This window comes from Nuphar pumila, chromosome 5 (genome assembly GCF_984573655.1).
Source record: "Nuphar pumila chromosome 5, dmNupPumi1.hap1.1, whole genome shotgun sequence".
In the NCBI taxonomy this organism is placed as follows: Eukaryota; Viridiplantae; Streptophyta; class Magnoliopsida; order Nymphaeales; family Nymphaeaceae; genus Nuphar; species Nuphar pumila.
In genome coordinates, this window is record NC_143253.1 from 129913517 (window position 1) to 129929270 (window position 15754).

At 38.7% G+C, this 15754-nt stretch overlaps 1 protein-coding gene across 2 annotated transcripts in view; it reads right to left on the minus strand.

The window, feature by feature from the left end:
- Nucleotides 1–6973: 6973 nt before the first annotated feature.
- LOC149838703 (uncharacterized) overlaps nt 6974–15754 on the minus strand; it is a 47102-nt gene continuing 38321 nt past the window's right edge. Inside the window, exons 5-7 of one of the 2 annotated variants that reach the window (XM_090006752.1) lie at nt 13982–14181; nt 8711–8879; nt 6974–7502 (exon numbers count right to left, since the gene is read on the minus strand). In XM_090006752.1, coding sequence (XP_089862878.1) covers nt 8754–8879; nt 13982–14181 — 326 coding nt within the window. In that variant the 3' untranslated portion in view covers nt 6974–7502; nt 8711–8753. Of the gene's footprint in view, nt 7503–8562; nt 8880–13981; nt 14182–15754 lie in introns of those variants that run through there. The other variant, XM_090006751.1, reaches the window with a different exon arrangement.

Sequence of the window (15754 nt, forward strand, 5' to 3'; positions counted from 1 at the left end):
AGTTTTTTTGTTAGACAGAGTTGTGAGCCCCCCCGCTGGATCAATTCTAAAAATACCCATCTTATCCCCAAAAGGGTATTCTGGTTATTTAAGGGAAGAAAGTTCGAAACCCTCACGCCTGGGGATAAAGGAGTAATTTCGAACGAAAAGTGAGGGTACGATCGTCAAAAGAGAGGAAGGTAAGGGCTAGTGGGGCGATTTAACGGGAACAAGGATGATATGGCGGGGTTCCACGCTACGCCGCATACGATCGGAGATGCTGATCTGGAGCACGAATATGGCGGGGCCCGCACAGGATTCTCTTCGTCACTGTCTTCATTCTTACACGGGTTTTGATTTTAACCTCAATCATCGGTTCATTTCTCTATTAATGTTTTTGTATTTTTTTGGTCCGAAGCTCACACTACTCGTTAGAAGAAAGAAGCGAGATTCCATAAAGAGTTTTATGTAATAGTTAAGAATATATATAATTTTATAATATGTATAAAAGTATAATAATAATTTTCTTAACAAAAAACTAAAAGCAGATTGAAAATAGATTTAAATAGCTTGAAGTTAGACCCTTAGACATGACCAATTATGGGTCGGTTTTGGGTCATGACAGTCACCGGAATCTTGTGCAATTTTGGGATACTCGATCATAGATAGCTTGATCTGAGCTACGTGAACTCTCTAGGGATGATGTAGAGTAGGTTCATTTTAACTTCGATACCGGATTCATTCTTCGCTTCATGCCCTCTATCTTCTATCCAAACGGGACGAGGTGGGGGCCTCGTTTCTCTCCTTAGCAATAAGGCCGTGGAATCCACGTGTCCCCTCCTTAATGCATCTCAACCTCCCCCGCGACAAAAAAAAAATATAGTGTGTCGTTTACCGTCGTCTTAATCTCAGTCGCTCTCACCGCTAACTTAATTCAATAACCCTCGGTTTGTTGGTTCCTATGTCTTGTCGGCCAGAAACCGATACGGTGGAGAGGATCGGTGTCTCGTATTGGAACGGACACTCGAGAACTCGTGAGGGTCCGGTTTTTTTTAATTTGGATCAGATACCCAATTTGGTTAGTAGGCATTTTGTTCACCAGCCGGGCCGAATCGGCGCCAACCACGGTCCCGATATCCGCGAGTCAGTGATACACTAACCCGATGCAAGCACGCGGGTGTAATTAGGGAGAAGCGCAGGGATACTTTGGGTAACATCGGAAAAGACAACGTATTAGGCGAGACGGCGAAGGCAATCGAGGAGAGGGTATTTCTGTAAAAACGCATTCGGAAGTGGACGACGTGGCCGTTCGATGATGCTGACTGTGACGTTTGAACAGGCCAGCGTCGTCCGTTTTGAACACGAAAATCAAAGAATTTGAAAAATAAATAAATAAATAGATCTGTGCAATCTTATCTGCAAACGAAAGGGATTTGACTTTTTCTACAGACGTTAAACAATCTTCTGCACACTCTCATGATTGCAGTTCTCTTGAAAAGATGGCCCTCTTTTTTTAAACCCCATAAATTTCCACTTTACACAAAGAAAAAAGTAAGTGAAAAACTTTATAATGTATTTTATCGCGTTTATATAAAGATAAAATTACCATATTTATCACGTGCGAAAACCATTAGGTTAGCTTCAAGGAAAGGTTGGTGAGAGAGAGAGGGAATCTTGGTGATGGACCTTGGATTGTGGATCTGGTGGGTGGGTTTGGTAAGGATCCCATGAGCTTTTTTTGTCATTTTTTTTTGGTCCGTTTTAGTGTGGACCTACTTGGAATAAGGTGGCTAATGGGTTTGGGTACCGTGACTGAACCTAGACCCATACTGCACTGGTGAACCGGATTTCATTGACAACCCCATTTAGGACTTTTTTTTCTTATTTCTTGCAACACAACATATTCAATCCCTCTTCCAAATTTTTGACATAAAGCAAGATTTTTTTTCCTTTTTCTTGTGATAACTTTTTATTTATTTTATAGCCGAGCTGGGAGGAGAATGGGCCTAACTGGGATTCGAACCCCAAACCACTATTTTATGAGAGTGGTATTGGCCATCGGGTCGGGTGTCCAACAGGCTGTCAAGTTACCCGATTACATAATCGAGCCTGATTCAAGCCAGCTCCATCTGGAAATTGCACAGGCCCTGACAAGCCCAACCCCTTAACTGGGACGGGCCTAAAGGGCCGATCCCAACCTAAGCCCGAGCTCGAATATAACTGGGTCTGGCCGGGCTGGTCCGATGGCCACTTCTCGTGTGCTTGTTATCCATCTATTTCATTCAGAACTTTGCCTTTCAATTTCTGTAATTCAAAAAAGCATACCATCTTTTTTAGATATTTACACGGACAAACCGCTCCCAAAATCATAGACCTAGCTGAATTGGCTCTACCTGCCATACTTATTACGGTCACTGTCCTGACAGCGTAAAACTCCATAGGCTTACCTCTTGCCCTTGGAGAGTCGCAAAAGCCCTTGGAGAGTCGCAAAATCATACCATGTTTAATACACTTTTTAATATAACTCTTATCATTTTCTTATTTTTGCCCCTACAAATGCTGCCTCAAGCTTGAATAATAGAAATAAATGTTGGTAACAGGTAGCAATTGACAGCGAAACTTTTGTCATATCTTATGAAATGAGTCACAAGGAGAGACAAAACATGGAGGTGACCTCACATAGCAAAGATAATGTTTGTTGTTGTTGCTGATGATGAGGAGGAGGTCCAGAATGTCAAGTGAGATTAGAGAGGGGATCCAAGGAGGGCTTAAGTGCCCCGGGTATATATATATATATATGTGATGCAACCAATCACATGACAGCATTCAATGGAGCCCACAGCAGCATATTGCTGGTCTCACATTGAATGCTGTCATGTGATTGGCTGGTCACATGCGTGGGGCACTTAAACGCTCCCTGGATCTCCTCTCAGTGAGATTATGCCCCTAATGAATAATCGGTAGGGTTCCTCCTATGTTTTCCATTCGTGTGATGCATGGCATTCCAAACACCATGTTTAGACTATATGCTCACAATTTGTTTTCAGAGCCATTGATGCTCTAAATGAAGCGAAAAAAGCATATAAAATGAATGATTGAAAACGGCATCAGAGGAATCCTTATTGCATTAGTGTCTAGGTGTTGCACACAAAGTCTCATAGAGCCTTGTAGAATAGGGCTGAGAAACAATCCTAGTCCGGCTCATGTTCAGCTAGTAAAGAGCTCATTCAATCTTGTAAAATAGGCTCAACAAGCTGACTATAAACAATAGGTATTCAGCTCAGCTCGACTCGACTAAGAAATATATTTTACGAGTATTGTTTTGAAATCCTATTGATTTCAGCTCTAAAACATTGCACTTTTCCTATAAACAAGCCAGCTCGAACTCGCCTCATTTAACTCAAACTGATTATGAGATAGAACTTGGCTTGTCTCACCACAAGAATGACCCAGCTTGAATACTCAAAGATTGTCTCATTCAGCTCGATTACCAACCGTAGAATTGAGTTACCAAACTTCATCTTGAAGGGTTGCCCTAAAGGCAAAGATCAGGTACTCGAGACTATTACCTCGGCCACCTATCCAGCCAATCCAAAGAGAGTTTCGAATGTGGGGCCCATCTAAACATGAGGCCCACAGCCAGCACATAGCAACAAGGATTGGTCGGATAAGTATTTGAGGCATCCCCACTTGCAAGGGTCTTGAGCACAGGCTTATTAGTTATTATTGGTAGGTAGGATGATTCTATGGTGGCAATGCGTGAACAGGACAAGCATGATCCTAGATTTCTCTAGAAACCAGTATTCGACTAAAGCCCTATTAAACTAAAAAAGTACCAAAATTAGTGGGTGTGTCCTTAACTTTATCATGGATGGGGCATGTAAGGCAAGATGCTTTTTAAGTGTGTTAACATGTAAATCTCCATTTTTTGCAAAAACAAAATTAAAGACATAACAAATGGGATTTTACAATTTTTTCCTAATTCCCCTCTTTTTCTTAAGTATTTAATATAAAATCTTTTTCAAAGCAAAAACTTTATATTCAACCTCATTATTGCACTACACATCTGACAATCCAGGAATAAATTTTTATAAAAGCAAGCATGTAAAACACATCCGGTTGGTCATATTTTAAGGAAAATATGAAAAAAAAAACTTCAAAAGCCCGGTAAGCTGGTAGTAGGCAAGCAGCTACCACCTTTTACAGACACACTTTGATACGGATGTATCATGGTTGGAACCATTTGTATGTCGATAGATTGATTGAAGTTAAGAACAAAGGACGTTTAAATACAATATACATTGGCTTGGCAGTGTCCCCAATGAGTCAACTAGTACATCGTTTGGAATAAAAAAGGATAACCATGCGTTGATGGGTCGCGGAATCACTTCCAGCTAAGAACGCACTTGAGCACCTGGAACGCATGGGACAAGATGCAGTTTTCTTTAATAATATATATACAAGTTGAATGATATATATGAGAGAGAGAGAGGGAATACTTGCCGTTTTGCACCATGAAAAATGTGCTAGTATGCGTTTGTTGAATCTAACCACCAGGAGCCAGATCTAGTTTCTTGGACTCATATGATATAGTTTAAGTTACTGCTGTAGTAAGTGCTAGATGGTGAAGGGATTCGTAACGCGTTAATATCGTCTGAAATTTTTGCTTTCTGTTCATCACAAACTGAAAGTTCACAGATTAAAGACCGATTACCTCTGACATACCTTACAAAAAGGGGGTTCAGATTAAGTTAACAATCTAAGATGAAGAGGTAAAAACAGTAATCAAAAATTTGGAAAGGCCTATCAAGTATGCCAAGACGTGACCTCATTTATTAGTGCTGCATACAGTACTGTCACCATACTAACCTGAGGCATGACCTGAGCTCTTCACCCAAGTCCCCTATCTACTAGCCGGGTTTATCAACCAACTGTTGTCATCACATTTTTTTTATCTTTATCGAGAGGAAATCCTGGTTCAGGTAGCGGAGCCCAGGAGAGATTGATGCTCTGCCATATACAGAGAGGATCTGGGGGATCATTTTACTGATCTCTTAGACACCTCCCTTATGTGACACCGGCATAGTGACAAAAGTTAAAAAAATAAAATATCGTTTTTCAAAAAACGCTCACGAATTCAAAATTTTTCATAAGTCTCGCTTTTTTTTTGGCAAAATCTAAGCAGTAAAAAATATTGTTTATAAGAAAATATTAATAACAATTATTTTAAAACAAAAACACAGTTTTGTCACAATAAATAGCTGTTTAAAACCTAAATATCGTGTTTAAATTGTGGTATTTATGTTTTTCATAAATCTCATGATATTTTGAAAATCTCACAAGAAATTGCTGTTTTAAACTTTCAGGCAATTTTTCATGATATTATCGCGATATTTTCATAAATCTCACAATATTTGCCACCATGGACACCGGGCGATCACATGACAGCATCGGGTAGACCCCACAGCAACATAATATAGGCCCCACTCAAAATGCAATCATGTGATTGACTGTGGCACATAGGGGCGTTTGATTTGCCGACTGGGAAGGACAAGGATACACCCGGCGTTAGGTGTTCATACTGTCATGTCCTTTCCTGTACCAGGGGGCAAGGCACAACAGAGTGGGACAGCAAAAAGTGTCCACACAGGATGAGTGGGATGCAGTGTCCCCATGCAGTGGGCATTCCGCGGAATCAAACACCCCATAAGGGATCAGTTAAGAGATCTCTTGATTTCAAATGCTGCCATATGGAACCCCTCAGGCAGTTAAAACCTCTTGGCAGATCTTTTTTGCCTGCCAAATTTGTTTTTTGTGTTTACCGTGTTGGAAGTTTACCCTTTTGTTTCAACGGGCTGTGAGGGAAGTGCCCTTCATATGAAAGGCATGCCCATCGAGAAAGCACCGTGCTCCATGGGAAATCATTCCATGCAAGGAGCCCTACGAAAGGGTTCTCATACGAAAATGTGCTATTAATATGAAAACATTGGCCCCACATGAGCCTAGAAGTGTTGTTTCACCCACATGTGACATTTTTTTATATTAAATGGAGGCCCTTAGCGCACCCATGTACAAATTTCCAAGCACCAAGACCTGGTTATGAGTAGCCTTAAGTCTTGTGCTACGAAGCAACCTGTCTGATATGTGGTTTTATCAGGCCAATGCCTACAGTGACCTACCTCCCACTGGGAATGCACAGTTTGGATCTGGAACAGCTAAATGCTTTGGGAGTTCGAATCGGAAACAGCCAAAACTTGCAAAACCTCAATCCTGAATCCAACCCATTTGCATCATTATTGCCCAAAGGACACCTATAAGATATGTGGAACCTGATCTCCTATCTGATCGTGTGCCTGTGTACATCAGATCAGGAACTTTGACAGTGTCATATACTATCCCCCTAACTAACCCGAGGCATGTTTTTGAGCCTCCAAGTCAAGTCGCCTAATTGAATGGAAACTTTTATATTCATCTGATACTTGACCAACTATTCTGTAGGCAGTTGCAGTAATATCTTAGAACGTTTATCCAACAAAATGTTTAGTTGGGAAACGGAATTATGCTCCATTTCCATCCCAATTCTGATCATGCTGGTTGCGACATCCAAACCATGGTTAACAGAGTAGGAACCCGGCAAGCTCAATAAAAAAAATCAGCACCTTTAAAATTTAAAAGGACTCAGGAAAAAGAAAAGCTAGAAATTAACGAAAAAGAAGTTTAGGAAATAAAGATTTGTGTGAAGATATGGAAAAACGGGAAGCAGATCAGGTCATGCTGTTTGCATTTTGGATGAATGCCACGTGGTTTTGTTGACTTTTGAGCAAATCGGATTGACCACGATGTCGGCATGAGCAAAAACGCTCATGTTCAGCATGACCTGATCTGCTGCATGAAAAACTTAGGAAAAAACTATTTGATATGTCGATGTCGTAAACTATAAGCCATTTTAAGATAACCTACCACACTTTTAAAAAAAATGAAAACAAGCTTGCAATTTTTAAAATAAGTTTATAAAATAATTGCTTCAAGAATCTCAAATTCTTAATTTAAAGAAACACGCTACTTGAATACAATGAATCAGGAATCCTCATATTAAGAATCAAGATTCCTTACTGCTATCTGCTCGGCATTCAAACTGAGCTTCCTGGAAAATGGAATTCCCACTAGGTGCTTCCAGTAACTATGGTTCAAACTCAACAGTTAGACAGCAACATCAAACATAAATACCTGCGGATTGAGGTCTTGCAATCATTCTTGTTGTGCTAGTAGAGCTGGCATTGCCTTGTGCAAAGGAAAAGGTTCTGCCTTCTTGCATCATATGGATGTGATCAAATGCCCTTGAACATACCTCCACATATCATCAATCATACTACCACCAAGACAACATGTGGAGTGGTGCTTTTCCCCTACTTATTTCATTAAAGAATCACGGCAAATGGCCATCACCAGGCACCACCTTTTTCTATAAGAGGGTCTTTAACAGAAATGCATCAACATCAACAGACCCTACAAAATTCCCCAATCTGGGAAAAAAACATCACATGACAATGGCATCATTTGAAAGTCCATTATCTGACTATGGAATCCAAATAAGAAACAAGTTCAAAAGAGCCAACTTGGTGGTCAGCATAATGTATTTTCCACCAAGCAGGACCAACCTGGATCATGTGGAGCACCTACTCCAGTTTTTGTGTTCCAGGAGGGTTGAATCAGATCAAATCCTTTAGGTTAACCTACTACCAACCACTAGCACATTCTTGTTTTTTTAAAGCTTGTTCACAATTACCACAAAAGGAAAATTAGGAATGAAATCTTTGAAAATTTGTATCCGCCCCCAACCAGCCAACCAATCGAGCGGTTGGTTGTTTTCAAAATTTACGTATATGACCTGAAAAATAAAACTTATCCAGCATTTTTTAGAAGTCTTGGTCATTCAAGTGTCCGAGGGGGTTGTGGAAAAAAAAAGATCTCATCACCCTAGATACTTTGATGAAATTATATAAAAAATAATCCTATTATGCTTTTCCTTTGTTATAGGCAAGCTGAGGGATCAACCCCTAGGGTTCAAACCGGAGAAGCTCAATTATGACAGTGTGACCTAACCATCCAGCCATCTCATTCGATTTCTAGAATACCTTATTATTCATCTTTTGCTAGGAACTGGATCATCAGACATTAAGAAGACCAGACCAAAAATGAGGACTGATTGCAACAATCCAGAAGGCCAGACAGAACCATTGGAAGGCAACCAAGGTGGAGAGTACCCATGGAGAAGTAGGTGAGCAAGGGGGAAGCACTCATTGAGTCAGAGCCATCCCCAATGTGTCACCCTCAACCCTAAACGGGATGTCTGAACCATAATGGTGGTTTCTACTCAAAGATAAAACTAAGGCAGAAGAAATGTAACCTATTAAATGGACGAGGACAAGGTCAACCTGCACTATATAATTCCAAAATTCTAGTAAATAGGTATAGGGCCCATTATTCAATATAGTGGGTAAAAGTCAGAGCCAGAAACATGAAAATGTTGAGCAAAATTGGGAGAGCATAAACAATTTTGCGTCAAACTAATCTGACAATCATGGAGAAGAATGTGTATTTTTTTCATTTCATTTTCTTTTTTCCCTTTTTTGTTTTCACATATGTGCCGCGGCCCATTGAACCTGAAAAAGATAGTAGGCAAGGCCAGAGCAGTACACCTACTTTCACAATCTCCAAAATACAAACTTACCAAAACTTTGGCTTTTGCCAGTAATTGGTTTCTCTGGAGCTCTTCAATGCCCTGTCTTGACAAAATGGGCAGAAAGTAGCTTTGGAACGGTGAAACCGGTGAAAGAATCGACCTCAAAGAGTTCCTTCAACTTCTCATCGCAAATAATTCTCCTCTTGTCAGCAGGATCCTTTGAAAAGGGACATTTTCAGAGAACGAAATAAATTCAAAACAAATAGAGGAACAAAAGCAACACCAATTAGTGGACAATAGAACTGTATAATGCCTAAGCAACCATCATAGTTTAGAAGTTCACCAAAATAAACAATTCAAAGCTCGTGTAATGAAGCAACAATTCCCAAATCTCCAAGGTTTCATAGCTGCATTTCCTTTCCTTTTTTACTGATGATGATTTACCTTTCCAATGGAATATAAACAATTAGCAGATTTTGGTCATCATTTCAGTTCTAAGCAATGCCCAGGCACTAACCCATGCCTTAAACCGTGTAGGTCAACGCACAAAAAAATGCAGTGGCATTGGCACTTAGCAGTACCAAATGAAATTCCTAGTCTAAGAAAACCTCCTCCTTAACGTTCTATCATAAACGATATGCTTATTGAAAATAGCATCCCATCCAGATAACCCCACAGAAAACAAAAGACTAGGTTCATAGTCCACCAACATAGGGTTGTCATATTTGTTCATCTTAAGCCAAAGACAACAATTTTAGCTTGGCTTTGACCATCCTATAATTGCCCCAGACACATCCCAATGAATTGAGTCAAGCAGTATGGAATCAATCCCATGGAAAGCGTGCAAATTCTTCTGCTAGTAGTAGACAGACGATAGCTCTGAGTTATGTTAGACACGCCACACAGTTGCCTTGCACCAACTTCATGTGTCATCATTGGAGACAGAACATTTGATACAAGCAAAAAAAAAAAAACCTGCCGAATATGCATCAACATGAAAATGATTGTAAGCACAAAATTGCATCACACTGGACATTTGGTTTAAAGGCTTTTCTTCTACCACAACATCTCACACAAATAAAACACATTCTTGAGAACTGAAATGGTCTCAAACTGCTTCAGACAATTGACTAACGTTTTTTTTTTCTAGACGAAGAACGCTGGGGTAATCTCCCCTATCAACTAACATTGTTCCTATAGGAATATACTGTAAATTTTAACCACTTTTCCAATAATAACTGTGATATTTAGTATGAACTTCTAACTGATCTTCATAAAATACCAATATTGGTTTATCATTCATAAATGTCAAAAACAGAAATCATATAATCTAAACTTAACTACTTCAATAGCTGCATGGAACTCTGCCCTGTGGAACAAATTATAATGTTAATCTCCTATTTAACACCGATGGCATAGCTAGACATGGTGCTTTTACTCAAGCATCTCAACATATGGATACATCCTTGCAGATTCAAGTTTGAACCACATTAGTCTATAGAGAATGTATTAGTCCCTTTCAATTATTTCAGTGTGCACATAGTGCGCTACTACATAAAACTTCCACAATACCTAGTCTGCTCTTAGATTTCCATTTGCACCCAAGTGTCTTGTTACTCATAATCAGTAACTTCCTCATATTTGTTATAAACTGAGAATCATTTTGAAAATGATATATCATATATTCAACTAACCGTCTCAACGATACTGGAGTAAAGAAAACGAAAACCACCATCATCCACATTGGTGACCAACATACAACAGCAGTAAGCAACATAGGAGCATAAGCATAAAAGCATTAATGCAGAAAGATTCCTAATAGTGTTGAGGCTACACCTGAAGCTCAGGTTGCTAAATCATTAGCATACACTGCAGAAACGCGATGAATGAGCTACTATCTTCTGGAATCTAGTATTTCCCTGCTTTTAAGTTTTAACCAACAAACTCTTGCTAAAAGTTCACCAAAAGGAGCTTCAATCAATTCACCTTATACAAAAGCTGTCTCTCCAACTTCCACTCCGCACTCCATTCATGATGATACAAGACATTTTAGGCACAATCAACAGCTAGCATGGTAAGAACACTTTTTCCTTGGTTACCAAATCTCCAACGGAAAGGCCGTATGTAAAAGCTATTTTCATGTATAGTTGCAAAGTGAAAACACAATGTGGTTTGGGTGTAAGCTGGAAAGTCAGTCACATGGATACGGATGCAGGAGCGGGACAAGATGTGAATTTATCTGGTACAATTTAATAATTGTCAATAATTAGGACACATGCACGCACATAAATGTATGTATGTATGTGTATGTATAAAGTAACAATTTTTTTTATGATGAGGAACCCTCGCCGAAGCAAGGAAAACCCCGAGTGGGGCCCCATGACCACCCTGCCTTTCGTGGCCCACCTCTGAAAGCTACGGACACACCCGTGTGCCAGCGGGGTTGGTGACAAATTTTAAAAGAAAAAGAATTCAAGTGAATATAAAATAAGTAAATAAGATCATAAAGAAAAATAGATAAAGTTAATGACACAATGTTTGATTGTCCATGAAGTGTCATATCATGTGTAACGCCCCAAAATCCCGAACTTGTAACTTTTTAAGAAAATTTTGAAAGCTTTGTAATGAATCCTTTTTCGGAGTTTAAAATGGCAGTTCAAGAAAGAATGGTGTTTGAAATAACAAGTCAACGGACCTTGGGCTCATTACAGGCGAACTTTTCTTTACAGAATAGTTTTGCATATCAGTATGAGCATTGAAACCACATAGATTCAAAACAAGGCTTTTGATAATTTAAAGTTTATACAAAAGAGAAATTTTCAAAGGAAACCCTTATGCAAAATTACAAAAAAACGTGCTTAGGAATGAAACGTCAGAGAAAGAGTAGGATCTTGATATCATCACGTCATCGCGCCATCGCCTGCCGTACCGACCTAATCATCACATGTACCCCATAAAACCAGTCAGACTTATAAAAATCGGGTAGGTGCATAGATATCAAAATTCAGAACAAAACTAACATATGTGTTGTTCATTTCGTGATGTGCAATTTAGAATAAGTAAAATAAGCATGATAATCATGTTTCGATATTAACTGTACTGAGGGTACGCACAGGAGAAACGTAGAAACAACTAAGACTGCATGGGGGTTTGTTATTCTATGTATTTTGATACCTCGGACAACTAGCTAAGTTTGTTCCTAAGAGAATTCCCTAGAGTCATTCATGGCAAAGAATGCATCCAACTTCTGCAGAAGTCCATGGGATCTACTACCTAGGATAAGTTTTGGTAGCCCCATCCACTAACTCCGATGACCGGGGACACCGAGTCAATTGCTACGCGAGGTGCGTAGTTAACAACCTGTCTATCGGAGTTTTTGTACCATCTCATTCTCCCCCTTGACGGAACCAAAGAGACGAATGGGTATGCCAGGTTCTATTTTAACTGATGACCCATTCTACATGCTCTGGTATTTCAAACCAAATCGAGCATTTTGCCTGTGAAGGCGATCATCACCATTTATGTGATTTTTCTTTAATCATCGTGCATTTTCACGCTACGAGGTTACCATAAACCTCTCATCCAATCATTGTAGTATTAACATGCCATGCATGTCTGATAGTACCACTACGATGAGAAGGATATCGGTTTCTCAGAAAAAAAAAAACCCAACATCATTTAGAAATTTAAATGTTTTGTGCTTTAGATCGGAGAATATCTGAGTCATTTCAGATACCAAAACAAAGGACTGAACGTACGTACCACTTAGGGCTACGTAGTTGAAGCCTTTCCGTTATGCAGGTTTAAGGCAACGACTCGGTTCTGAATACGCAAACGCAAAATACTTGTTTTTCCTTTTCGATACAACAAATTTTACAAGCTTTAAAATCTCGCATGTGAAAACCTTTTAAAAATAAAGACTTGGCGAGGATGCGCAAATCTATATCTTTTAATGCAAGCGTAATACAAAGTAGGCAAGAGTACGCAAAACAGAGTACTTCATAAAGTTATATATATAATACATAATAATACATATATATTAAAGCATAAGCATGTGTACATTACAGTGTGGCGACAAAGTAAATGACATAAAGCAAGACCCGATGTGTGAAACCACACATCGAGCTAAATAAACTGCATAAGCAATACACGATATACGAAATCGTACATCGGCTAATTAAACTGCGTAAGCAATGCACGATGTACGAAACCGTACATTTGCTAAATAAATAGCGTAAACAGTAGCCTGTGCACATTTCAGCGCAGCGGCAAAGTAAATGACATTAAGCAAAACCCGATGCGCAAAACCACACATCGAGCTAAATAAATTGCGTAAGCAATGTGCAATGTACAAAACCGTACATCCGCTAAATAAACTGCGTATGCGATGCACGATCTACGAAACTGTACATCAGCTAAATAAATATCGCAAGCAGTAGCCTATGCACATTATAGCGCGGCGACAAAATAAATGGCATAATTTAAATGGACAAGAATATGCAAAACTGCGTCCTTGAGTTAAAAGCATATAAATAAATTTGTGTGTGTATATATATATATTACGTATAAGTTAAAAGTATTCCGTCATTTGTTCTCATAAGCAACTTTTCCCTACCATCAGAGATGGTCGGATTCACTGACAATGACCAGCATCTGAAAATTATGATGTTGACCGAACAATACAAACTGCAAGGGTAGAGATAAGTGCTCCTAACAATCACTAAGTTTTCAACTATGATTAAATAGGCGTAACTTATGTCACAACGCAGAAATTCAGTTACAGAGACAAGCAACTAAGTTTGGCATTTTAAGCAAAAAATGTAAGATATAACATATTTTATCACAATTTGGATTGGATAAGACATGAACATGAGAAATGGGTGAAAATACTTGCACCCTGAAGGGTATGTACCCTATAATGTTAAAAATGAAAAGAGAAGACGCACACGGGCCTATAACGAGTAAGACACTTGATATTAAGATCAGTCTAATAGAAATCAATCAAACAATTAATATATCTTACGAATCAGCTCATAAATGCAAGGAAAGAGACTTAGAACACCTACTACCAGTAGCATAGACAAAACAACCTTACCTTTGCCTGTTGATAGTTGACAAGGTTAGTCATGCATATCTAGTATAAGCACATAATCAAAGAAAAACATATACTGAAAGCCATGGATCATCCATATACCTAGCATGATAGCATCTACACAAAAAATTGTCCAACAAGCTTCTAATATTACTTCAAGTATATGGCTAGAAACATTCAGCAAGTTTGTTCTAATTAAGCACTTTAAAAGAGAAACTTGAAACCACCTGCAGTTCTTTTTCCTTTATATAAGCCCAAATCCTCTTAACAACCTCCCCTCGTGATAAGGCATCTTCACCAGTACCAATGAACTTCACAAGAGCATCTGAAAGAGGTAGAGGAGCGAGCAAACCTGTACTTCTTCCCTTTCCAGCTTCTCCTTTCTCTTTTTTCAGCCGTTTTGCTTTTGGTTTAAACTCATCCCTACCTAAAAATGAAACATTACAAAAGGTTGAATCCAGCATGCAAACCGAAGATCATAACAAAAAATAGAAAGATGGGATGTAAACAAAAACGACAAAACAGGCCCAACGTGGTCATGGCAAGGGAAGTGCTTGTTGTATTCAATCAAGTGTTTCCTACATTTCCTGCTTGCAAACACATATATGCCTACTTGAAAAAGCTAAGTTAGAATAAAAATAAAGAAAAATGGTAAAGATAACCAAGAAAAGTTGAAATTCGTTCAATATTCACACACTATCTACATCATGCAGACACTTAAAGAAATGATACACACAACCATATACATGGACTACACAACATAACACCTGTTATTAAAAATAGTGACCTTCAAGATGGATCAGAAGTGTTAATCATGCCCAGCATGCTCATAGAACCGTCTTTATCAGATTGTTAACAGATTTATTTAAGATTCTTATCAGTCAGACATTCAATATGACATGAAGAATACAAAGTAGCTATGCTCAAGTTGTTTCTGTACAGTACCTAAAAATGCTTAATCCTATTCTTTAAGGATGATTCTAGAGTTATTGTTACTCATGTCTCTATTCCTTGGATCTGGTAGCAACCATAATTTACATGTAACTTTTGCCCACATCTATCATACAATATAAAAAAGTGGTGTATTTCTAAATCAGCATCTCCATAAGGTTTAGTTACTTTAGTACCATTTCTTCCATGGCTGGCACAAAGAATGTTATTTGTTGAGATTTTATCTGTTGAGATTTTATCCTTAAAAGAAAATCCAAGCGTTGCCAAATATTACTTGAAAGGTGAATGCATGAATCAGCCCACAGAGCTGAACAAAAAATACTTTATTGACCCAATTAAATGCAGATTTAATCCACACGCCCAGACCCACTCATAAATATACGTATATCAGTGATTACATACAATTTTAACAATATATGGGTCAGATATGCATCATGTTGCATCAAGCATGAACTCATTTCTCCATCTAACCTATCCAGTCCTATGACCTCTTGGTGGATCTGGGAAAAATATTTGATCTGTATAGAAAAGAGTTGGGTATTTTAGCAGTCCATTAAAGACTGAAATGTAATTTTTCTTTTTTCTTTTATTTTTAGTAATCATGTATAGCTGTTGGGGGCTGTCAGTCCAACTAGTCGTTGGACTGCACCTCCAACGGTCATAATTTTGAATGTTGGAGGCAGTCCAACGACTGTTGGACTGCCTCCTTTTGAGCATAAGTGAGGCTCCATAAATAGAGCCTCACTCTCTCTTGTAAAATATGTTTTTTGAGAAGCATTTTGAGAATATATAAAATCCTCTTTTATTATTTTAGGTTTTGTGCCTTTGTCCTATTGTAAAAGAGATATTTGTCATCTCCTTTGTGAGATTGTTGTAGGTCCATTAGTGACCATCTCATATTTGTGCACTTGTGTAGCCTTTCAGTGGCATTGTAATAGTGCATTATTGTTTCATTACATGGTATCAGAGCAAGGTTCTTGAAAAAGCTTTGTTGAGGAGACTCTTCTACACTTGTGGTGGTCCTCTTCAAGTTCATGTTCTTGAAAAAG